Here is a 25149-nt window from a genome sequence, read left to right as displayed (position 1 = left end):
AGAGAAGGAGACTCTGCAACCTTCCTGGGCAGCCTATGCTGGTGCTCTGTCACCCTCACAGTGGAAAAGCTTCTCCTTATGTTTATGTGGAGCCTCCTGTGCTGCAGCTTGCACCTGGTACCCCTTGTCTTATCATTGGTTATAGGCTGGAGGGCTTATCTGACAGTGGTGAGACCTCTGGTATGGGTTGTCTGTCATTCACATCCCCACTAGACTGGACATCCTGCAGTGAGGTCTCATAGGTATTTGAGATAGGACCTTTAGTTCAAGAGAGGCTGGGAGAGATCTGCTTACCCCTCTGGGGTAAGGTACCTCTATCCATTCCCCTGTCTCTTAGGCCCCCTTCCCCTTGGTATCAAGACAGCAGGCAATCCCCTGCTTCAGGTGGAGCCTGCACCTGCTGTCTTTCCCTCTGGGATGGTAGGGTCTGGTTCCACCCATCTATCCCCCTTTCACACTCTCTTACTGTCCATAGTCTTTCAACTTCCTCCTTCAGCTCAGGCACCGTGCTGAGCAGATCATTCACCTGTTCAAAAATCTAACACAGGTGTTGCATCCAGCATCCTCCATTACAAGTGCCAGGCTCAGGCACTCACTGCAAGCAGGGGTCTGGACACCTACATGTTTGTGTGGGACCCCTGTCTTGGTCCCAACATTTCATTTTTCACAACAGCCTTTTGCCAGGTAGTGACTATAGCTGGACCTACAAGTGAGTAACCCCACAAACTGTGCGATGCACAGACAACTCACCATGCACCCTTTCAAGCAATCAGAGCAGGTGTTCCCTTCAGCTCACCTGCAAGTGCCTCTCTGCCTGATGTTTTGTCATTTGCCTTTAATTATTTCCTATTTTCCAATATATTGCTGAATAACTGACAGACATGAATCCTTTAATATGTATTTTTTAAAATCCCTTTCTTTAGCACTGTAGAATATAACGTTATAATGAATCTCAGCACTTTCTTCCACAACTAGAGGAACCCTAAGCACTTCAAGGAGGATGAAGGGGGAACTGGTTGGACTAGGTGACAGAGGAAAAATCAGAAGTCTGAATGAATCACTCTTACTTTGTTTCTCCTTCCTGCTCCTGCCCAAGGCAAAAATGTTGGAAGAGCCTCAGTTAACACCCTTCTTGTCTAGATAAGGAATGGTTGGAGACTATATAAAAAAACAGCTATGGTGATTCTAGAGAAATTACCTCAGAAGAGCCACAATAACTGGTGAAGGGACTCTTAAGTATGTAACTGCCACAGAGATGAAGATTTAGAGGAGCAACAGCAAGTGTACTGAGGCCTCAGGGACTGACGCCAGAAAAGCAGTGATGGTCACTACAGCAAGGCAATGCTGTAAAATGCTGAGTGAAGACAGTGAATAAACTAAGGTAGAACCTACTGAACACTGTAGCTCAGATAAGAAATGGGAGTTACTAAAAAGAGAAAGAACTTCTAAGCAGAATTAGATGCTATTTCTGTAAACCCACCCAATAAACATAGTTAAGAAAGACATATTTGTTTTTTGAAAGATATTTTCAGAGTCAACATTGTGAGAACATCAGTAGTCTGAGCATGGAAGCAAATGAAAGTGACATCGTGATGGGCAATTTTTTCAATTGGTATACAGGGTAACATGTAGAAATAGCTGGTCATACCTGAAAATATGTAAACTGAGAGTGATATAGGTCTGGATAAATATGAAGAGTGGTTCCAATTACGAGCAGTAACTCAAACTTGTGAAGAGATGAACTGATGTATCCTGTGAAACCCAAACACCAGATCTTCAGGAGAGCTTCTAAATCAAACAGAACAGTAAAAGCAACCTAGACAAATACATAAAACAAGAAAGAGGGATTTAAAACACTGAGTTAAATCACAAATTTCTGCATCATGATATCTACCAAGGTTTTGTATGGCAAAAAATCTTCATAATATTTTTTAAAAAGGCTCATACTCTAAACACTCAATAATAAAATTCTTCACATTGACACAGATTCTTCCTTAAAAAGAACACTTTGTGAAATTTTCTGAAACCTTAACAGAGATGTAGAATGCAAAATTTGGAAAGCATGAAATAATAAATTCATAGAGCTGACCTTTCTGTGCACAGATAAAAAAGAAAAACATGAGGTGTTTTTTTGGCATTCGGTGAGGAAACACAAGTTGTCTGAAGAATTTTAAGAGATCTAAAAAATAAACCAAAGTTTAAAGGTCTCATTTGACAAGTGCTACTCCAGTTTTCTAAAAAATTCATAGTAATTTGATAACCAAAACAGGAAGGTAAGGGGTGACTGCACTTAAGCATTAGAACAAATTAAAAAAAGAGGAAATTCAAATTCACAGAATCACAGAATCATCGGGGTTGGAAAGGACCTCTGAGATCATCAAGTCCAACACTTGATCCACTCCCGCTGTGGTTCCCAGACCATGGCACTCAGTGCCACATCCACTCTCTTCTTAAAAACCTCCAGGGATGGAGCATCCACCACCTCCCTGGGCAGCCCATTCCAATGCCTGATCATCCTTTCTCTAAAGAATTGGTTCCTAATATCCAGCCTAAACCTCCCCTGGCAGAGCTTAAGTCCATGCCCTCTTGTCTTACTGGGAGCTATTGGGGAGAAGGAACCCCCCCCCCCCCGGCTACCCCCTCCTTTCAGGGAGTTGTAGAGAGTGATGAGGTCTCCCCTGAGCCTCCTCTTCTCCAGGCTGAACACCCTCAGCTCCCTCAGCCCTTCCTCACAGGACTTGTGCTGGATCTCTTCACAGCCTCCTTGCTCTTCTCTGGACCTGCTCCAGCACCTCAATCTCCTTCCTGAACTGAGGGGCCCAGAACTGGACACGGGACTCAAGCTGTGGCCTCACCAGGGCTGAGTACAGGGGCAGAATCCCTTCCCTGGACCTGCTGGCCACACTGTTCCTGATCCAGGCCAGGATGCCATTGGCCTTCTTGGCCACCTGGGCACACTGCTGGCTCATGTTCAGCTTCCTGTCAATCCAGACTCCCAGGTCCCTTTCTGCCTGGCTGCTCTCAGCCACTCTGTGCCCAGCCTGGAGCTCCCCATGGGGTTGTTGTGGCCAAAGTGCAGGACCCGGCACTTGGCCGTGTTGAACCTCATCCCATTGGAATCAGCCCAACTCTCCTGTCTGTTCAGGTCCTTCTGCAGAGCCCTCCTGCCTTCCAGCTGATCCACACTCCCCCCAGCTTAGTGTCATCTGCAAATTTGATAATTGTGGACTCAATCCCTTCATCTAAATCATTAATGAAGATATTAAACAGAACTGGGCCCAGCACTGATCCCCGGGGAACACCACTGGTGAGTGGACACCAATTGGATCAGCACTGTTCAGCACCACTCTCTGGGGGCCTCCAGCAGTTCCTAACCCAGCACAGAGTGCTCCTGTCTGAGCCCTGGGCTGACAGCTTTTCCAGGAGAATGTTATGGGAGACGGTGTTAAAGGCTTTGCTGAAGACCAGATAGACTCCATCCACAGCCTTCTGCCATTCAGTCCAGAATTGGTAAATTTTCACAATTTTAGAGGGATGGTGTTCAAGAAGTTGAGCAAAGAGGGCAAAGTTGTAAGTTACAGGGGGAAAATGTCTACTTGTAGGCACCAGATGACTGTGGGATTCTTTCAGAGGTCTTTCTTGAAATATTTACGCACTAAAATGTACGATGGTCATCTAGAAAAATGGAAGGAAATTTTGCATGGGTTTACATCTTCAAAATGTATTTTCTCTTTCTTTTCTCACTACTTAAAATACCTGTGAGAGTCTGATCTCACTGAACTCTCGCAATACCTCTATTTAGAAACACTTCTTTCTCACTTGCCTTCTTAAATTACCACTATATATCATCTGAGATACTCCCTCACTTCCCAGAAGACAGGAAAAACCCAGTGGTAAAGATGTTTTTCCTTGACTCAGCAATTTTCCTCTCCTATCCTTTACAGAATCTGGGGCTTAAAAGAGACACTGCAATAACATTAGTTACAACACAACCAATACTGTGCAAACATTAACAAAGTACAGTTCAAGTCTCCTTTGAGCAAAACCATTGCTAATGTCTAAAGATGGGAGAGATTAATTGACTATGGGCCATAACGTTTACTGGGTTTGGCAGGGGATAACAAAGTTAGAGACTAAGATTTTGATCTTGAATCTGATAGTGACAATGCCTGAGATGCTGCCTCAAGTACTCATGCTATTTAAACTCTCCAGTCCATCAAAAATGTATTTACCAACATAAAAGAGGAGTCTGTTAGATAGATAAACAAAATTTTACATATTTTATGTGTACAGGACTACCACAAGCAAGAGTGGAAATAGAAATTAAACACTGATTTTTATGTCCTATGTTTATTTCCCTAATTCGTATGTTTAAGAGCAGTGCTACCAGTCATATTATATGGCTTCCTCAAGGCATGCAAAATAATTATGAGGTTTCAAATGTTCTCCTAATGATTAAATCAAGGTGAAATTCTTCATAGCACTCAAAAAACCATCTTTACATTAGGAAAGAAATACTACTAAGAAATATTTGTGTATTTTAGTCATACAAGGATCCATGTACACAGGGTAGGGACACTTTCATGCTCATATTCTGAAGTGTATCTGGGCAATTTTACAGCCCTTGTTTTAGCAGCCTGAAGACCTCAAGGAGAACAGTCAGCTAAGTTTGAAGAAACTACTCTATTACACGAAAATCTCTATCTGAAACACATGGAAAATGTTTCATCAAAAACTTTAAAATGAAAGCTCTCTATTAAAGGGGAAGAAAACCCAACATCTAATTGAGTCCTGAAAGAGAAAAGGGGGCGATCTAGGAAAAATGGAACACTTAGTAGAAAGCAGCTGGAATTCAGCTTCATAGCAGGTGGAATAACAATATGATTTAAATACACACATGCATACATACTTCAGAGCACACAGGCTTCCTATTAGGACAAAACTAACAAATACGATGTTAAGAGTATTTTAATTTATTCTAAAAATGTGTGGGTTGGATCATTTGCATTTTACATGCTTGTCAAACGAATTCAAACCACTAGCACTTAAAAATGTATCAAATGGTTTGCATAACATCTGATTACATTTATACACCTGTCTTCCTGCTGACAGAGCTTGTATTTTTTTCCTTCCTTGTAGGTAATTACAAGAGAAGATTCCAAATATCTAACTCAAGCTTTTTGTTAGGTGTGAAATGTAATAAAATATTACAGACTTTTAAAAAACTGAACTCACTTCTTTAATTGCTGTAGAGACAGGGGAAAGGCAAATTCACATAAGATGCCAAAGCAGACCCACAGAGCAGTTGAGACACGTGAGCAGCCACCCTCCACTAGGTTGCCAATTTTGCTTTGGGGAATCCAAAGAGGAGCCACCAGGAATGGGCTGCTTCTTTGAGGGCTACTTCCCATTCAGTCACCTGGAAGTTCTGGGGTCTTAATGCCACTTTCATCAACATTAACTTTTACCAGTAGACCCTTAACTTTTTTTAACAGAGGTAGAGCTCAGTATAAGCCAGCATCCAACAGTGACAGACCCAGCTAGTTTTCTTTGTAACAGTGGCTTACTTGAAAGGTTATAGAGCTGCTGACTCTAGTCTGAAGACTTCTAGTCTTTAGAATCTTCTAATGGAAGCCAACAGGGCAGTTGCATATAAAAATAAACATCTGTCACTATTCTGCCTAGGTATTGAGCAGCTAAAGTCAATAACCTCACTAACAGCTACCAAAATGACTTTGAAGCTTTAGCCTTTCCAGATTCTCAGATACTGCACTGGGGTTTTGAGACATCCCGTTAAAACTCTGATTTTTCTTAATCTGTAGGGCTGATGAATCCAAGCTGAAATGCTTGTCAGAACCTCTTATTTACTACTGGGTATACAAAGTTATGCAACCAATGAAATCAGGGTTCAGAATTAATTTCTATCTTTTATCTTTTTTCCTAACGTTTGTCTGCTTCACTTGTCTGTCTTCTTTACAACAAAGAAAACTATATTTTTCTTTATTATCTGGTATCTCAGTAACTTCACTTAGATTAGTCTTTGTGAACTGAAGTGGATGTTTTTCTACAGTTCTAGCCCACTGTGATGTGTGGTCCATAAAATGGATTGCATGAGCTGTTTCATTAGACATGTCTGCCCCTTAAGCCTTAAGTTTCCAAGATGACTACTCAAAAACATATCAGAAAACCAGATTTGTTTGCTGTACCCTCTCTGGCCATTCCCTTTAGCAAAGGGAATCCTCATTGCTGTTGACTACTCAGATAAGCTCCCTCTAAAGGGAAAGCTTTCTGCAGCTTAGTCTAATGGAAAATACAGAGCAACAGCAGTGCATCCTGCTCCAGCCAGTCTCCCATGCCAAGGAAACAATCCAGCCACCATGGAATAATCTGCATTGTTTGAGTATTCATCCTCTTTAAGGCTCTTAAAAAATATTTCTTCATATGCAACATGCTACAAAGAAGCAGCTTCACAGTAACTGAGTAGGAAATGACACCAGCTTGTTTTCTCTCCTCTCCCAGGATTTTTACTGTTCTGCTCTTCTGACATCATGTTTTATACCTCCTTCTGTAAGACAGATAGTTTTTATCCCTTGTAAAAGCATCATAGGAAGAAAAAAACTCCAAACCAAACCAACAAATGGGCATCAAAAGAGTGCCTTACAAATAAAGAGAATGCCAAAATGCCTTTCTCTGCCTCAAACTGATTTACCTTATGTTCTTACAAATGCAGACATGTAAACAAATGAGTTTACTGTCAACCTTCTCACTAATACATCAATAACTAAGCTGTGCAGAGACAGAAAACTACATCCTTAAAGAAAATAAGACATTGCCTATAGTGCAGAATTATGATACACTACTCTACATGACACGGTCATCTTGAATTATTACACCCTGGCAAGTATTTCTGTTGGGAAAAAAAAGCCCCATGCCCTACACTTGAGATAGATGTTGAAGAGAGATTTTTCTATCACTGATTAATAAAAGCATAATTATACTATATATTCAATGTCAAAACAGAAGTAACATATGCAGCACTTCCTATTTTGAACATAAATAGAATTAGTGTTATTTTGTTAAGAATCCAGGCTCTACTTGCTGTATCCTGGACATAAAGCAAAGCTGCCTACTGTGAAAAGTTCATGGTCTTAGGCTTTAATGCTGACTTAATTATTTCTGGCCTAGGATATGTACTGGTTTTAGCTGGGATAGAGTTCATTTTCTTCACTTTAGTTTGTATGGTGATTTTTTGGATTTGTGATAAAACAGTGTTGCTAACACAGGGAAATTCTAGTTGTTGCTGAAGTTGCACAGTGTCAGGACCTTTTCTGCTTCTCCCACTGCCCCTCCAGTGAGCAGGCTGGAAGAGCACAAGAAGCTGGGAGAGGACAGAGCTGGGACAGCTGACCAGAGGGATACTCCATACCATATGATGCTGTGCTCAACAATGAAAACTGTGGGGAAGAAGAAGGAAGGGAGAACACTGAGAATCGTGATGCTTGTCTTGCCAAGGAACTGTTACATGTGACACTGCTTTTCTGGAGATGGATGAACACCTGCCTGCTGATGGGAAGCTGTGAATGAACTCCTTACGATGTTTTGCTTGTGCACACAGCTTTTGCTTTACCGATTAAACTGCCTCTATCTTGCCCAAACTTTTCTCACTTTTACCCTGCTAATCCTCTCTACCATCCCACTGTGGCAGAATGAGCAAGAGGTTGTGTGAGGCTGAGCTGTGTGCTGGGGCTAAACCATGACAGAGATTAAAATGAGTTTGGCTTTCCTCACTTCTATCCTCAAATCTGTGAGGGGTGCCATAACAACATCCAGTATTTGTTAGTTTTATTCTGATCTCTGATACACCCAGGATCGTCCTCTTTCATGTTCATGTTGCTTTTTTAATATGCTCAGAACTTGAGATTAAATAAAGATTACACATTTCACAATTGCTCTTGTAATTGTTGGCTAGGCCAACATTTGCTCAGTGTTCATACAAACCACAGATGTCTCCAGAGGGATGAGAGACAACAGAGCATAAGGCACTGCAGCACTGCTGTCTCTATAATCTACATTTTTTTGAGGGCTTGGACTTTGGTGCTATTATTTTTTTTTTAAACTGGTAGAGCCTCAGCTTCTTAAGATTTTAAATTAAAAAAAAAATTCAATTCAATCTCTCTTTAAAAAATGAGATACATAAAGCATCATAATGGATTGAAGTTGAGCACTTGAGCCTACTCTCAAAGGTATTTAGACATTTAAAACCACAATAGTGAAGAAGAGAGTGGATCAGGCCAAACTGTTTATGTGAATTACTTAATGAAAAATTAAGACTTGTAATATATGCTAATGAATTTGTGTTCATAACTACTAATAATTCAGGGTTAAACTGAGAAAGAAGATAACAAAGCAGCCGAGACATTTCACTTTCCCATACAAAGCAGCTGAGACATGTCATTTTTCTACTAGAACAATGTAACCAATACAAGGTCCTAACGGGATTAATTTCTAGCTAGCAAATAATTAAAGTGTAAGTCTTTTCTTCTGTAACTCTTTTCTTAAAACAAGTCTTGTTCTAAAAGCAAGGTACTGCCAAGGCCAGCTGGACACTAAAGGATGTGAACATCCGCACAAGAAGACTATAAAGATATCATCACCAACGGATAAGAAGAAATTATGGCTGGGGTCTTGTAACAGTATTGCTTTGTAACAACCTAATGAAGTCAGCAAGAACTAAGAATGTAGTAATGTTGTAACCTCCCCCTTTTACTGTATAAATACCCTAACCCCTTTTCCCTTAACCCTTTGGAACTCTTTGTCCGGCGCAAGCTGGGGGTTCCCCGGATCCGAAAATAAATACCTTTGCTGTTTAAAGACTCAAACTCTGTCTCTAAACAGTTTTGTTTGGCCTTTTTTGGCTTCAATAGTACAAATCATTGAACCTTCTGACTTGTGATTCTTCTGTTATTGGTATTGCCAGCACTGGCTGCCAACAGGGCAGTACCAGTGACAGAGGAATCACATGGAATCACATTGAATATCATGGCCTCTAGCCTAAGACTGTCCCTTTGGACTCCAAAGAAGGACTGTGTAATTAAAGAAGCCAGGGAAACTGCAGCAACCATAAAGCCAAACATATGCCCTATCCAGGCAACAGTGAGCAATACTTTCAGAGAACTGATCTGGGTGAATTTCAGCATTGGTGGCTTCATACTCAGATAAAGTGAAAACTCACAGTGCCCGTGCAAATAACTATTTTACTATAGAATGATGCAATACTGATTTCACTCTTGTTCCAGGAAAAAAAAACAGATACTGTTTGGAACTGTGTGTGTGCATTAGTACCAAAGACTTCCAGACTTAAAAAAAAAAAATAAAAATAAAAATAAATAAATAATAATAATAAAAAAATTAAATAGTACTAAAAAGACATGTAGCCAAGTTGCTAAGTTCTCTAGTGCATACTCTTCAGTAAAATCCTTGACCAGCTAATGAACCAAGCAAGCTCACTGCCAGAATGTCATTTATAAAGGAAGTTTTTACATCCACTTCACTGGTTCAGGAGCATTGTCTCCTATGTCACCAAATGCATGACTGAATAAATGGAGTTTATTTGGTGTGTGTTTTTGAGACTACTGAAGCCAGGCTATTTGCAAAGTATTTTGGTTATGCTTAAGGACCTTCTTGTACCTAAGTATGTCAAATAAACTTTATTTCGGAAGAAGTATTTTATTCTTTAAAGGCAGTGTTTTGTCATTTTTTTTAAGTCAAATTTTTCTGGGTGTTATACTAGAGAAAGATAGCAATTCAGCAGCCATGGATTGCCTGTAAATGTTACACTTAAGCCTCAGCTCATTAGCACTGACATTTTGTTTGATGAAATTACCTTTCAAAAGGTTGCAAGATAGGGCTGTCAGCCACTGTCAGACAGAGGAACTTGAAAGTTAGCAAAGAACTCTCAGAATGCTTAAGGGAATTTAAAAATTACATACTTAAGTGTGCCTGACATTCACATTTTCTGCTTCATATTATCTTTCAAAATATCCAGATAGTCATTTCATCATTCTTACCTCAGCTAGGTAAAATTCATCATACTGTCTCTTGAAATTTTCTCCTTTGTAGTAGTTACTAGCAGCAACAATCACATCTACAGCCACCATGCTTAGTATGAACATATGAAACACAGATGATCTCATCATTTTCTGCAAAAGAAGAAAAAACTTTTATAATCAAAAATAGTCAAACCACATGCATTATGAAGTTTTATTACACTGTCAAAATGTAAGCTGCTACAATAATAATTTTATAAAGCTTCTTCACAAGACTCTCATTTATTAGTCTTTAAAGTGTATTCTAATAATTCCCTTCAACTGGTTTATATGTGCAAATTGTTCAATTTTTTTTTACTCTTCAGTTTTTTATTTCTCAATAGACTTCTTATTGAAGGTTTTTCATTTAACATGATACCAATTACTTTACTATGTTTTTAAAGCATAAGCCATACTTTTAACTACTCAGTTGCCCTCAATTAATAATTCTTAACAATAATTTACTCGTGCAGATTTTAATGACACTGTTCAGGAACAACATCAATTCCATCTTGTGCATTCCTTTTGCACAAAGAAAAACAAGCAATATGACACTTATTTGATGTCAAACTATTGCCTAAAAGTATAAAACAGTTACATGTAGTACATATACATATCTGAGACGATGAGCTACAAAGTACTTTGCAGGTAATTCACGTATCTGTGCAATTAATGCTTTTATGTCATTGCTGCTGAAACAAGAGAAGAGAGATGGAGGCATGCAGCACTGTCCAGCACTTTGCACCCATGAGCTGCCAAGATGCCATGATAGGAACCCCCTTTAGCTCCCCTTCCAGCCCCCTCACCACAAAGAGCAAAGGCTTCTGATTTACCCTGAAAACTTAACCACTACCTTCACTGAGTCAGCTGCAGCTGTTCCAGTAGAAGCCAGAGTCAACGTGGCAGCATGTACTGTTATTTTGCATTAAACCATCTTTGAAAGAATTGTCACTATGACCTTTATCATTTACAGTCTTTCACAAGTAATACAGCTTATCTTTTTAATGTTTATTTGCAAACACAACATAAGGAGTTTATGCACAGTTATGGTTGCTTGTGTTTGTGTGTGTAAATTTTTGTTCCCACTGGGAAAGGCCATTTTTATTTGCCCCCGAGCTTAAATGTAATAATGCCTGAAAAAAATTCAGGAATAATGAAATTTTAAATAAATAAGAACTCTGCCCCTTCTTAACTTCTTTCTAAAGACTCCGTGTGCCTGTACTGGCTTATATTCACAGAATCATATAATTATTTAGGTTGGAATGAACCTCTTGAGATTCTCTCATCTATCCCTGTCTGCTCAAGCAGAGCCTGCTCCAATTCAGAAATCTCCTTACAGGCATCACCCCTGTTCTGCTTCCAGTCAGGCCATTAGGATCAGAGCCATTGCAGACAGGCTCACCTGGAGGGGGGGCTTCCAGCACACAGCTCTTATCTCCTTCCAGGCTCCACTCCCCACTCCATTCCAGCCCCCTCAGCCAGGTACATCAGCATCAGTACAATCAAAGTGGCTTCCTCCACCCTTGTCAGGGCAATCGTGTCTGGAGGGACGTCCCAGCATTGCAGGCCCTCAGAAAAGGAGAGCAGTCTCCACCCAGTAGTTCTTATCTCTTCCCGAGGTGTCAACCCCTGATCAGCTCTGGCCAGCCAGGTCTATTCACTTTAAAAATGCTCTTTTGAGACAATTTCAAATCAGTGAGGTCAGACTCTCACATAGATGTTTCTGTATTCTTCACTACTTTCATACTTGTTACTATGCCTTCCCTGATCCAGTTCTCATTTCCAACCTTAAAGTCTCTCTTCCTTATTCCCCTTTTTATCTTCCCCTGGGAATGTGTGCGTAAGAGTAATAGAGAGCAATGCTGTTCTCTGTGTTTTGGTTCACCCTACCACCAAACAGAGGGAGTCAGGAGCAGCTGGCTGAGGCACCACCTTGGGAGATGGCTGTGGCAGGCAATGTGAAAAGCACCCAGCTGCTGGCAGAGATGGAGAGCCCACAGGGCCAGCAAGTTGCAGGTATCTGAGCAAATACACATGCACAGCAAAAACGCTCGGCTGAGGAGACCCAAAAAAGAAATTAATTACTTTTAAATCGCTGGACTGGCCTGCTCAAAGGGGTCAGATTGGCTTCCGTGTTGCCTTTTTTCCTACAGCATGTCAGAATCTAGCTGCTCACTTATCATGAATGCTACACATGATCAGCAGCTTTCTTGTTGGCCTCTCAGAGACAGACTGCAATATCCTTAGGAGATCAATCGCAGTGTTCTAGCCCACACACCTACTGTGCCCAACTTCTCCCCTACTATATATTCTTAGTTTGTTCTTTCTACCTCACAGAATTCTAATTTGGGTTTGTACTCCTGAAATGGCTCAGCCACACCACTGCTGTAATATTTGACAATGAGAGTTCACTGTCTCTTTATTTGGCAGGAGGTTTAAGAGAAATCTGAATGTAGCTGACAGCACTTGCCCAAGCCTTAAAAATAATTTTGGATCAGTGGACCAGGAGTGTCTCGTTTGGATTACAGTCATTTTCAGGGCACCCAGCCATAGAAAATCGTGCAAACTTGAAGCAAAATTGTGCAAACTTGAAAGAAGCAACATCATGCCGGTTTTTGTTCTTGTTTAATTCACTGACCATTTTCAGCCCTTGGATGTGTGTTTCTTAATTTGTATAGGAATAAGATGAAAGAAATGTTCTGATGTTGCTGTCAGCAAGCCGCATGACAGGAAAATTGTGTCTAAAATTAAATTTGACTTAACATTAGCTGTGTTGAACCAGTCTCAAGTGAAATGCCCTGTTGCTGCCATCAATCAACTGCATCAGTGAATAATGTCTTACATTTACTATTAATACCTTCTAATTCTGGGATCTGGCTTCATGCAGGGTGACAATTCATCCTGGAACATGGGAGGTTCAACCAAAACATAAAGAATAACTTCTGTACTGTAAGAGTAACAGAGCACTGGAACAGGCTGCCCAGAGAAGTTGTGGAGTCTCAGTCTCTGGATACATTCAGAACCCACCTGGACGCCATCCTGTGCAACCTGCTCTAGGTGAACCTGCTCTGGCACGGGAGTTGGACTAGATGATCTCCTGAAGTCCCTTCCAACCCCTAACATTATGTGATTATGCACGATTCTGTGATTTTCAGTGTCCATTTTGAAGAATGTGGATGGCACAGTGCACTGATTATGCAATGGTCATAAAAACCAGTACATGACAAACCATTAATGAACCTAATTCTTCCAGTGTTTGGAAATACACAAAGGAGATGAGGATTTGTTTTGTGTGTAGATGGGACTTTCAGATGAGGAAATATCCCAGATTCACCCAAAAGCTCAACTAGGCAGTAGCACTGGAATGGCTCACAGGATTATACCTGGATCACTTAGCTTTATGGAACATTTCCATGCACTGCCTAGAGCAGTCTTCTATCACTTCAAGGAGTATCAGACTGGGCAACACTGCTGTATCACTTTTTCCACCTTCCTGGATGGCAGAGGGAAAATAAGTGACATAAAATGGCCTTTGCCAGCTGACTGCCATGGAGAAAATCCACAGCAGCTTTGAGTTTACCACAGCCAGAGAAACACAGAGCCCGGCTAAGGAAAGCAGTCACTAAGCAAACAAGAATAATTGAAGATGGAACTATATTTTCCTAATGCTAAAAGGCTTTTGGGGGCATGGTATGTACCTCAGGTCATTCCTTGTACCACCATCCTTAATATGGAATTTTTGTTTCAAATCTATAGTATATATTGCTTACAAAGCAAGCAGGTCAGTGTTGCAAACTTCACAGGGTTTGACTGACTTAATAGCAAAGAAACACATGGGCCATGTAACCCTGATACTAGTAGGTCAGAACTGGCTAATGTTCAGTATTACCATGTGAAATCTTGTAACAGGTGTCTCCCAATGGCTCAGTGGTTTTACTTAAGAGCTACAAAAAAATCACACTGCATTTGACAATACTCAATAACACTCTTGGTGGTGATCTGAGGGGGGAAAAAAAAAAAAAAAGGGCTAGGGGGAGAGGAAATTGGCTTGAAGAATAAAAAATCACCAACAAAGCCCTGAAGCTTATTAGTACCAAGCAAGACAGAGAGGATTTGATATGCAGAAAAGCTCTGCTTTTTTTGGCCTTTCAGTGTGTGAAAAGCTTAAGAGTACATAATTGTCACACTGGCAGGGTAGCTCTCAAAAGTACCAAACCAATTAATCAACGCTGTAAACATCACTTAACTAAGAGACTTTGATAACCCTTACACGGGTATGCAGCTTTTTTCCTAATTTTGATGCTCTTGAATTGCGTATTCATCAACACAAAATTGTAGAAAAAAATGCAATTGTATCTGTAACTCTATTTTAGATTCACTTTAAAACTTCATAAAACAATAGCATCTCCTGCTCCATGGTTTAATAGGATGACTTAGGCAAGCTGCTTACTCCCTTTTCTTCTTCATTAGCTTTTACTGTTTGCATAAAGAAGCTACCTCTGCTAAAAGATTCCAGCCAAGCTTCCAGCTACAGCTGTTGAAAGACCTTACCCTTGCTACATGACTATTATGGTTAATTTTGTACTTATCACTATAATGATGCAGATTGGTTGTAGACATCTACACGTGCCTAGTGGGAGACCATTCTCTCTGAGAGCTAGAATAGATTTTTATTTCTAAAACTTGTTGTTTAGATGTGTACAAAAGAGTTGGGCGATATTTCAATATAATTACCACAACTGAAAAGGTTACATTTATACCACTCCAGACTTCTTTACTTACAGGCATGTTGCAGCCCAGATCATACCACTGCAGCAGTATGAAGACAAATACAAATCCCACTTCTGTGCACAGCACCACCATGGTTTGTGGTCATGGTACATTCTGTAACCGCACTGCAATCCTTATGGTACCAGAGGGTTCATAGGTTTTATGCAGCAGCACCAGTTGAAGTTGTATGCATAGAATTTATGCCACTCAAGGTGCTAGACAATACAGATTTGATAATTAAGCAGGAAACATCACACACCTCAAAGATTATTGTAAGATATTTAGTTCTTGAACAAGACTGGAAATATCAAAGAACACTTGACTTTTAGCATTCGATGTAACAGGATTTCTAAGAGCCGCTGAGAAAAGGTTCAACCTTGGCCTAAAAAAAGAGGGTCCCATACAGGTTTAGTATACTTGTGATGTTTAATTTGTCTTTTTTTATTTTTTTTTTTATGAAGTACTTGAAGATACCTTAACTATGAAAGGAGCTTTAGAAAATCACATCCTATACACTGCTAATCACAGATAATTCATAGCATGAATAGGATAAATCTGATTTTCATCTTGTTGGTTAATGGCCATCTGAGCAAGTACAAAATTGTGAAATTGCAGGAAATTTTCCCTTTTGTTTGCAGAACATTGTAAAGCATTTTACAAGCTGTGTAACTAATTTTCTATAAACCATTTTGCTTTCAACCTACTTCATGACTGCCTGACAGATATGCTTGTAAGGAGAATTTAGCATATTATTCCCATGCTCTGAGATCCGAATGCTTCTGAAAAATATTAAGCATTAACCACCAATTTTAAGGGAACAGGCTTTTTAATATTCTAAATTGATGCACTTATGTATCAGTATGGGACATTAAAAACCATTGTAATTCTGTAATATCATCTACACTGTTTGACAGTAGATTTGGTAGACGAACTGAGGAAAATCCTTCATTGAGGAGAAAAGGTGAAAGGTGTTTTTAACAACACTGAAAGGGGTGACTTTTAGACACTACAAAGAAAGTAAGTCAGTAGTATCAGCTCAAATGTTGTTCACTTTGTAATGTAATGGCAGAAAAGCAGTTTTGGCTTTCTGATACAGGCTTCCTGTCCCAACTGAGTTTAAGAAAGAGTGATTCTTTACAGGTTTACACTATAAGAGAATTGCTTTAACATTCTTTATGACAGCAGAGGAATTTCTTAGGGTAGTAATGTAGTAGATAAGAATGTAAGGAGTCTTTAAAATCCACAGTCCAATGAAAAATCTCCTTGGAAACTCTGATTACTTTAAGATGACCTTAGCATAGAGAACCTTTGTTAGCAGTTGCAGGAGATAATACAGGAGGTGTACAGGAAGTACAGCTCTGACCCAAACCAAATGAAAACATAACTCTTGCAAGTTTTAGAATATGCAATTGAAAACCCTTCTATAAATATTATCTGGCTGCAGAAGAGGTGACACTGGCCTGGTAGGAAAAGCAGCATAGACAGTAAACTGTCCTGCTTTGAAAATATTCTGTGCATTTGACTTCGTGGTGCTTCTGTTTTGACCTTCTACACCATCTGATGAGTACGAAGAACTGAAAGTTGGCACTGTACTGAAGCATGTGTTTTTACAGGGGCTCCTACTACACAGCCATAAAATAAGCTGGAAATAGGATTACTACTGAATAATGGTGACATTTCAGAACATGTAAATATGTGCTCCCATGCATAATTTTTTTGTGCTACCACAATACATTTTTTAAAGCAAGTGTCGTTTCCCTACTATTTATAGAATCATAGAATCATAGAATCATAGAATTGGCTGGGTTGGAAGGGACCTCAGAGATCATCAAGTCCAACCCTTGATCCACTACCACTGCAGTTACCAGACCATGGCACTGAGTGCCACATCCAGTCTCTTTTTAAATATCTCCAGGGACGGAGAATCCACTACTTCCCTGGGCAGCCCATTCCAATGTCTGATCACCCTCTCCGTAAAGAAATTCTTTCTAATATCTAACCTAAACCTCCCCTGACACAACTTAAGACCATGCCCTCTTGTCTTGTTGAAAGTCGTCTGGGAAAAGAGACCAACCTCCACCTGGCTCAAAGCATGCAGAAATCAGCAATTGCCAAAGACTATCTTTCAATAGCCTCTCTAATATTTGAGAATACAAGCAACTGATGAATTTGTTATACTGTACCAGACTTTCCTGCCTTTTTTTTTCATAAAAAATTTTGATTTAAAAGTTAAAAAACTACTTTAAAAAGGCAAATTGAATTTTGATCAAAGAAAACACACACTTACAAAGTGAATAAGTGGAAATAATGGTGGAAAGATTACTGAAGAGAAATGAAAAACTGTGACATATGACTTTTCTGAGTAACTAGACTTCAAAGACAAAGTTCCTGTCAGAAATTAGATACTTTTCTCCTAGATTTGGTAGCTAAAGCCCTATTTCTGCTATGGAGCTAAAGAATAAGTGTTGTATATGTCTCCTTCAGACTATCTGCATCCTGTTATTTCATCTCCTGCAATTAAAGAATAAAGCAGTAGTACAGATACATTCCTGTATGCCTCTTACTAACAGTAGCCACTTTTCTACTCCCACAAACTTCTAAGAGAACAGTAAAAAAGAGAAATGGTGACTGCTGTGCCCTGAAAATCCATTCTTTGCAAGAGGAGAGGAAGTAAGCAGCCTTACAGTAACTGCAATGTGACTTAGAGAAATGGAGAGCAGCAGCTGCAACATAAAAGAAACCCAAAAGCACTACTTAAATTGTTCATTATAACAATAATGCATAGATATTGTCACCTTTCCCTCAGATGTTAGAACTGTATTACCACATGGTTCAATTCAGAAAATACAGTGAGACAAAATAATTACTGTATAAAAATGAAATGAAATAGGCCAAAGTAATTTTAGTGTCTATCTAGTGACTTTATCTAAGCTGTGGGGTTGAAGTGGACCCTGTACTTTACTAAGGTATAAGTAATCACCTGCCTGTCCTATGGGGCTTAGTGTGCTCCATTGCACCATAGCACTTTCAAAAGAAGGCTACAAGTACCTTTTCTTTCACCATAAAAAAATACTCTGAGTTTAAAAACTATCTCTAATCTTCCAGGGAAGTTGTGGATGACCCCTCCCTGGAAGTGTTCAAGGCAGGCTGGATGGAGCCATCACAGAATGTTAAGGGTTGGAAAGGACCTAGAGAGATCACTGAGCCCAACCCCCTGCCAAGGTAGGATCACACAGGAACACATCCATGCAGGCTTTGAATGTCTCCAGAGAAGGAGATTCCACACCCTCACTGGGCACCCTATGCCAGTGCTCTGTCACCCGCACAGTGAAAAAACTTTTTTTTTTATATTTACGCGGAACCTCCCATGCTGCACCTTGCACCCCTTATCCCTGGTCCTATATCATTGGACATCATTGAGAAGAGCCTGGCTCCATCCTCCTGACACTCACCCTTGATGTATTTATAAACATTAATGAGTTGAAAAGTGTCCCTGGCCATGGCAGGGGGGTTGGAACCATATGATCTTTAAGGTCCCTTCCAACCCTAGCTATTCTGTGATTCTATGATTCTTAGCAGCAATCTAGGTATATATTAACTAGTTTAAAAGTACAGTAATAAATGTTTTTAACCTCAGGTAAAGGAAGAGGTATAGACCAAATTCAGCACTTCCATCTGGTCTTATGATATACCACATATATACATATACACATACATATATGTATATATATATATATATAAATACCACAGAATCACAGAATCACCAAGTGGTTTGCACTAGAAGGGACTTTTAAAGACCATCTAGCCTATGCCATGGGCAGAGACAGATTTACTAGTTTAAGTTTCTCAAAGCCCCATCCAACCTGACTTTGAATTCCTCCAAAACACATCCAAGATATGTGCACACACATACAGGGTGGGCCACATTTATAGCTGATTTGCAGTGTTCTGCTCTGTCAGTTACATTACAATAGATGCATGTGACATTATTAATCTACATTTTCTAAGATTACCTCTGACAATTTAAGTTGCTTCAGTACCTGCATTATAACATTATCTGTATTCAAATAATTTCTGAACCCTCTACAATACAATCTTATGTATGTCAATAATGTTGACATTTCCTGTGTTTGTGTATTTTTATTTTTAAAGTCTATTCACCACAAAAGGAAAAAAATCAAAATACCATGCTTACTGCACAGCACAGCTCCATCTCTAGTACTAAACCTGTCTGCAATTATTTAAAAGCTGTACCATCTATGAGCTGTGGTAAACTGTTTATTTCTCACTCATTCAGAAACACATTCAGTGTAATTTAGACAAGTAATTGATTATTACATGTTCTTCAGTTTTCCCCAGAATTGCAGGAAAGATAAGTGAAGAGAGAAGAAATCTGGAAACAAACAGTGCTGCAGTTTTTTCCATTTCCTATGAAATTTCCAAAGCTTTCACCTTTTACAAGTCTAGGAGCCTCACTTCTAATAATTTCCAATTACCACTGGTTCCTTGAATTACATGCTTTTTAAGTCCTCACCTGGAGTGCCTCCCTAAGAGTGCTTCAATAGGCTACTTACTCTTTCACTTATATTTCAGTTCAAACACATCGTTGAAATGTCATCTATTAACCAGATATGAATCAGACATTTTTACTGTCTCTGTTTCCTTTGGTCTTTTATTTCTTGACTCATTAGAAATGTGTTCTTTTTATTTTTATGCTATTGCAGTAGTCTAGATTTACTACCTGCTTCACAAATATGAAGGAAAGCATAGCTTTTTGTATAATGAGTAGCTCACAAGATAAAAAGGCAACAGACTGTAATGTAAGTATGGCATCACACTCTTCAATTGGCTCTTGCTCAGGATCATAATGAAGTCTTTCAGAATTAATGGGATTATTTTTAGGCTACAGTATTACCTGTGTACCAAAACAGGTACAGCTGAGCTACAGAGGAGTTAAATACACTGCCTGCCCTTCCCTTTTTGCCCTCTCAGAGTTTAAACCACCTTCTTACCTCTTAGCCCAGATGCAGTTTCAGCATGATGGTGTTGGTGGGTCCACTCAAAGGAGCAAGCTGCTTTTATCAAAGTCAGTATCTACTTATTCTACACAGACTGTGGAAGAAATATCTCTTCAGAGCAATCCCAAACTCTGTCCTGTTTGTGTGTGCTTTAACTCACTTCTCCTCACAACAGTGTTCACATACCACTTGATTTAAAAATAAAAAACTTACATGGGTGTTCTGCTTATAAAGTGACAGAATGCAGAACACAGCTGACACCACTCAAGGAGTTGGAGGACTGGAACTGTAAATTCTGCTGTTTGGAAGACTTTAAGGCATACCTTCTAGTTCCTTAAACCTCACGAGAAAACAACATATAGAGCAATTCAGGATAAGCAGCAATTGAATTGGTGTTTGCCAGAAAGCTCTTGTGCATGGATGAAACACCATTTTGAATCCTCAACTACTTGCTTCTTTTGTACTGACAAAATACTAGGCCACGTGTTTAAAAATGGACAAGAACAACAAGAGAAAAAAAAAAAGTGGAACAGTTTTCTTCTGTTTTCAGAAGTGATGGCAAAAAACCAAAGATGAAATCCAAATGCTTCAAGGGTTGTCTGACAGGGAAACAGCAAAAAATATATATCCCTCTTAACTTCTTTTCTAGCAGTAATGTATATGTGTGGAAGCATTCAGTTCTCTCTTTAGATGTTTCTTTCTGTCAGTATTTCCAAATGGCATGAACGTTTGGAAACGAGGTACTAAGAAAGCAATGTCTTAAGGAACAAAACACTTTCTTTAGTGTGTTTTCTTTTTATTGTTTCTGTATTTCTTAGCCAAATACAATAAGAAAACCTCCTTCGTGGAAAATCTGTATATTCAAATAGAGACCCTTACCTTCTTATATTCCAGCTTTTACCTAATACCATGGCTATTATGGCATATATGTATTGAAATTATTTAGAAGGTAAAGCTAAATTTCAGTGCTTTTTCACAGCTCTTGTATGGCTGAGTTGTTTAAAACATACAAGCAACACTTGATCAACAGCAGAAGTAGTCAAATGCATCAGTTCTTGGGTAACTTCCCATCCTAATAAGAACTACTAAATATGTATTTTAGGCAATTATGAAAACTTTAGCCAGAATTAATGAAAACCTTTTTCTGAATCAGACAGGCTGTTTGTATAGATTATTGGTTTCTAATTGCAGCACTGTGCCTTACAGAGTACATTAATCTTGCTGGTTGCCATAAGTGCTGTACTTGTCTTGGGAACACAGTGTACAATCTAAGTCAGACTGGCACTAGCTACCTCCTTTAAAAGAATTTTGTTTCTGGTCTCCATCACTGTTACACTATCGTGTGCCTGAATGAGGCAACAAAAATTCCACTTCACACAAAAAAACTTAAACCATTCAGAAATAGCTAGTCAGGTATGTGATAGGAAAAATAAGGAACATACCCATAGCAGTACACTACAGAAAACGCAGTATTTACAAAAAAAAAAGTTTTTCCAAAATGAGTTACATGGCTATATAAATAAATACCACTCATTTTTATGGAATTTCCACCTGTTGATTAGATCAGTTTTTTCCTTGCATGATTTAATTACCGCAGTCTAAAACTTGTGATTTACATATAAAAAAGCAGAGATTACTTTAGAATAAATCAAATGCTCCATTAAAGAAATGATCAGATGAATAATTAGAAGGAAAAAATAGCTTTTTTGTACCTATACTCAAACCCTACTTTCTAGTAAAGCAGCTTCCATTCAAACAAAATTTAACAAACAGAAGAGAATCATTGGCATATTTCCCCCTCACAGAAATAGCTTTGGAAACTGCTGACAACTTTTAGGCTCTATTGCCTTGAGCAGGAGGAAAGCAGAGCTAATCAGAGATTTTGATTGCCATTAATTTGGAGGGCAAGGATCAGTGATTGCCTATGTACTTCCCTTTTTCTTACAAAGCATCTGTTCTCCAAATTCACCAGCTAGACTACTTTTACTCCTGTGACATCCCTCTCCCCTTCACTAAAGAAGGACCAGTGGTGTACAACTGTCTAACCAAAGGGATATGCAAAGACAACTCAAAGCAATGTGCTCAGATGAAATAAAGTGGCCTTTTAGAATGGGAATTCATTGATTCTAAGGTCAAAGGGTTTAGTACCATGAGTATATGAGCTCCTAAGAGTAGTTGACAGAATGATGGGTGACAATGACAGGGGAAATGCCACTCATGAACTGTGTGTGAAACTCATTCTAGAATAATCATTTACTTCACTCTCACTTCTAGTTTCTGCTCTTACCAGTGAATGCAGTGTTTGCCTAAGAACAGAACATTAAGTCAAGTTGGAAATTGAGAAGAAAGAAAATTAAATAAAAGAAAAAGGCAGGTTAAACGTTTGCCACCAGCAGATACAAAGCTATTTTAAAAGTTTAATTAATGAAAACTCTATAATTGTGAATTATATTGATTTTGATATATAGTAAATCAAAATGAGGCTGCTAATTAGTAAACTAAATCCTGTCTGGTCTGTATGGTAAGAGTTTCTATTGAAGTTAACTTCAAAGGATTTATTTAAAAATATGAGCATCAAACATTTTTTTTAACAACAAAGAAATATGCTTTGATAGGAAAATGATGTTGTCCTATATTTGTAATATATAATTCTTATTTGATAATTCTCAAAGGCATTATAAGCTATCTCATAAAACTTGAGAAAGAAGAAGGATACTGTAATTAAATGATAAAACAAAGTAATAAGTCTGACAATATTGATGCAAGTTTTGCAAATTTAGATATTTTCTCATTTGAGAAAATCAGATGATTGTCCAAGGAAAATACACAGAACTTTAAAAAATAGTCACATTAATATATATAATGAGGAAATATTTCTATTTATAGTCAACTCGGAAAACCAAGCATTTCCAGTTACCTTATAAGCACTAGTTTTGTATTCTTTTGATTACATCAAGTATTAAGAAATGTATTAGTCTTTAGTGAAAACAATCTCTTAAATTATGGCCACTGAAATACACCTAGCACTGAAGAACTGTTTGTATCATGAGATATACATCATGAGATATACACTCAGTGTATTTTTATCCTGTAGAAATTCTTTAAAGGGAACAGTTGTCACCAATATACTGCAATATACTGAATTAATTTGCTATTCCAAACACCAGTAAATTAGACTCTTTAGACCTGCATGTCAAATTTTGGCTAAGAAGAGTTTTAGTTTTAGCAGAAGAAATTTGGTGTGGCTGTAAACTAGAACGTGCCCTTCCAAAGCTTCTCATTATTATCATGATGGGTTTTTCCACCTACAAGAAGAGCGGGTCCTACTGAAAATGCATTACCATAATAAGTGATTCAGTATTTGCACAGTGAATTCAGATGGAATCTTGAATGTTTAAATGACCTAGCTCTGAGCTATCACCAATGACTGTCTTAAAACTGCATGAATCGCCTCCTGTTAATGTCTTTCTTCTGATTATAACATGCCTAAGGTGATCAGCTCCTATCAGCACATTTAACTGCCACACTCTTATGATAGACAAATAAATTCCATTCCTTCTATGCCAATGTCTGTACAACCACACCTAACCACAAATATCTATTCTTGCCCTCATTCCCACCCCTAAGGCTCTAAAGTAAATTAAAAATAAATTTCTAGTTAATGTTGCTATCCCACCAGTGCAAAGTGTAAAAACATTTCCATTAAAACTGCATCCATCACTGCCATACATCCTATTCTATGTCAGTTATACTTCATTATTCACCCTTTGTCTATCATATCTTATTCTTCCTTTAATCGACCAGTATGATTAACCTTCCTGCTTATATATGATTAATGCTGAACTGAAATGGTGAGAACAGCCCAAATTGTACATTGATTTAAAATGTGGGGGTTTATGTGAAAAAAGGACTTCAGTGCCAACAATTTTCTAAATAATATGCAAAAGTGACTACAATATTTCATATATATGCACTTGTATTACTGTCCTTCCTTTAAAATGAATATGCCAGTTCCTAGTGTTTTTAGTTTGAATACATTTGCATAACCACAGTCCACAGAAGTGTGTATATTTGCAGCATTCCCTATGTGTCTTGTATATATATTTATTTTTCACAATATAAGCTCCTTACTGGCTAAGGCACCACAGCACACTCACATGTGGGCCAGTCTTCTACAGATCACAATTTTCAAAGCAGTCAAGTGTATTAAGACACAGAAGTTCCACTAAAGGAGCACAATAGATGTAAAAGAATTCTTGGGATTGCTGAAGCACAGTACAACATTAATCCCAAGAAGTAAACAGTATTCTAGAAAAGGGTTCAGTGTTAAACAAACGCAGTAGATTTCTTAAGAGGAAATTTAAGGAAGTCCCTTTTTTATATATATTTATAGCTGGAAGAAATAAACAGGTGGTTTCTCCCATACACCCCTAAATCTTCATGCTTCTAATGAGGAACACTTAGCAAGAGCATTGTCCCTTTTGTCTGTTCAGTTTACAGTATTTTTATGTATTTCACTACTTGTTTGACATTTACATTTGTTCCAAGCTGCCATTTTTAATGATTGCAAAACCAATGTCCCGCATTCAAAACATCAGAGATTAAATCCTTTGCTAGTGCAATCAGTGGCAAAACTCTTGCTGCGTTTGATAGTGCCAAGGAAACTTCTGCACTTCCCCCAGAAAGAACGGGAGAAACTTTGGAGGAACAGAGGGTGAAAAACTTACTGTCACATGTCCTTTCTTACTAACTCTTCTCTGAAGGCTAGGTAGAAAGAGGTCTCCAAGCTTTGGCACTTGGCTCTTCTTAGTTCTGCAGAACACTAAGAATCCCCCATCAATTTTATTTCAGAAACTCAGTTTGAGAGCAATGAATCATCCTCTTTTGCAGTTCAGTCAGTGAATAACAATCTGCCTCAGAACACTCAACTGAAAGACTGGTGAGCCAGAGTTGGCATTTCTGTATAATACACAGCTTTTTATTTGCCCAAGTATCCCTGCATTGTTCCAGGTTTGGTTTTAGTTAACTCAATGGCATTCTCAGATGCAATAAACACTGCTCAGTCTGCTCTGTCTCTCAGGAAGTTACACCTCTCAAAGGATGCCTATTCACTGACACCTTGAACTCTCCAGGCACAAGCTGTACAGATCCTACTGCTGTAACATAACTACATCTTGTCTGACTTCACATTCTTTGCAACTCTCTCCATGTGAAGCATGCCCAGTAGCATCCCTGAAAAAGGAACAGTGCTCCCTTCTCTCACTAGAAACCTCCTG

At 38.8% G+C, this 25149-nt stretch overlaps 1 protein-coding gene across 1 annotated transcript in view; it reads right to left on the bottom strand.

The window, feature by feature from the left end:
• The window catches only part of NALCN (sodium leak channel, non-selective), a 231941-nt gene that overhangs the window by 113362 nt on the left and 93430 nt on the right, over nucleotides 1-25149 (bottom strand). Inside the window, exons 11-12 of the mRNA XM_030450947.1 lie at nucleotides 10068-10199; nucleotides 1649-1816 (exon numbers count right to left, since the gene is read on the bottom strand). Of these exons, the coding sequence (XP_030306807.1) occupies nucleotides 1649-1816; nucleotides 10068-10199 (300 nt within the window). The remainder of the gene's footprint in view (nucleotides 1-1648; nucleotides 1817-10067; nucleotides 10200-25149) is intronic.

This window comes from Calypte anna, chromosome 1 (genome assembly GCF_003957555.1).
Source record: "Calypte anna isolate BGI_N300 chromosome 1, bCalAnn1_v1.p, whole genome shotgun sequence".
Classification (NCBI taxonomy): domain Eukaryota; kingdom Metazoa; phylum Chordata; class Aves; order Apodiformes; family Trochilidae; genus Calypte; species Calypte anna.
The sequence above is the reverse complement of the archived record's forward strand: the minus strand, read 5'-3'. Positions and strand labels throughout refer to the sequence as shown.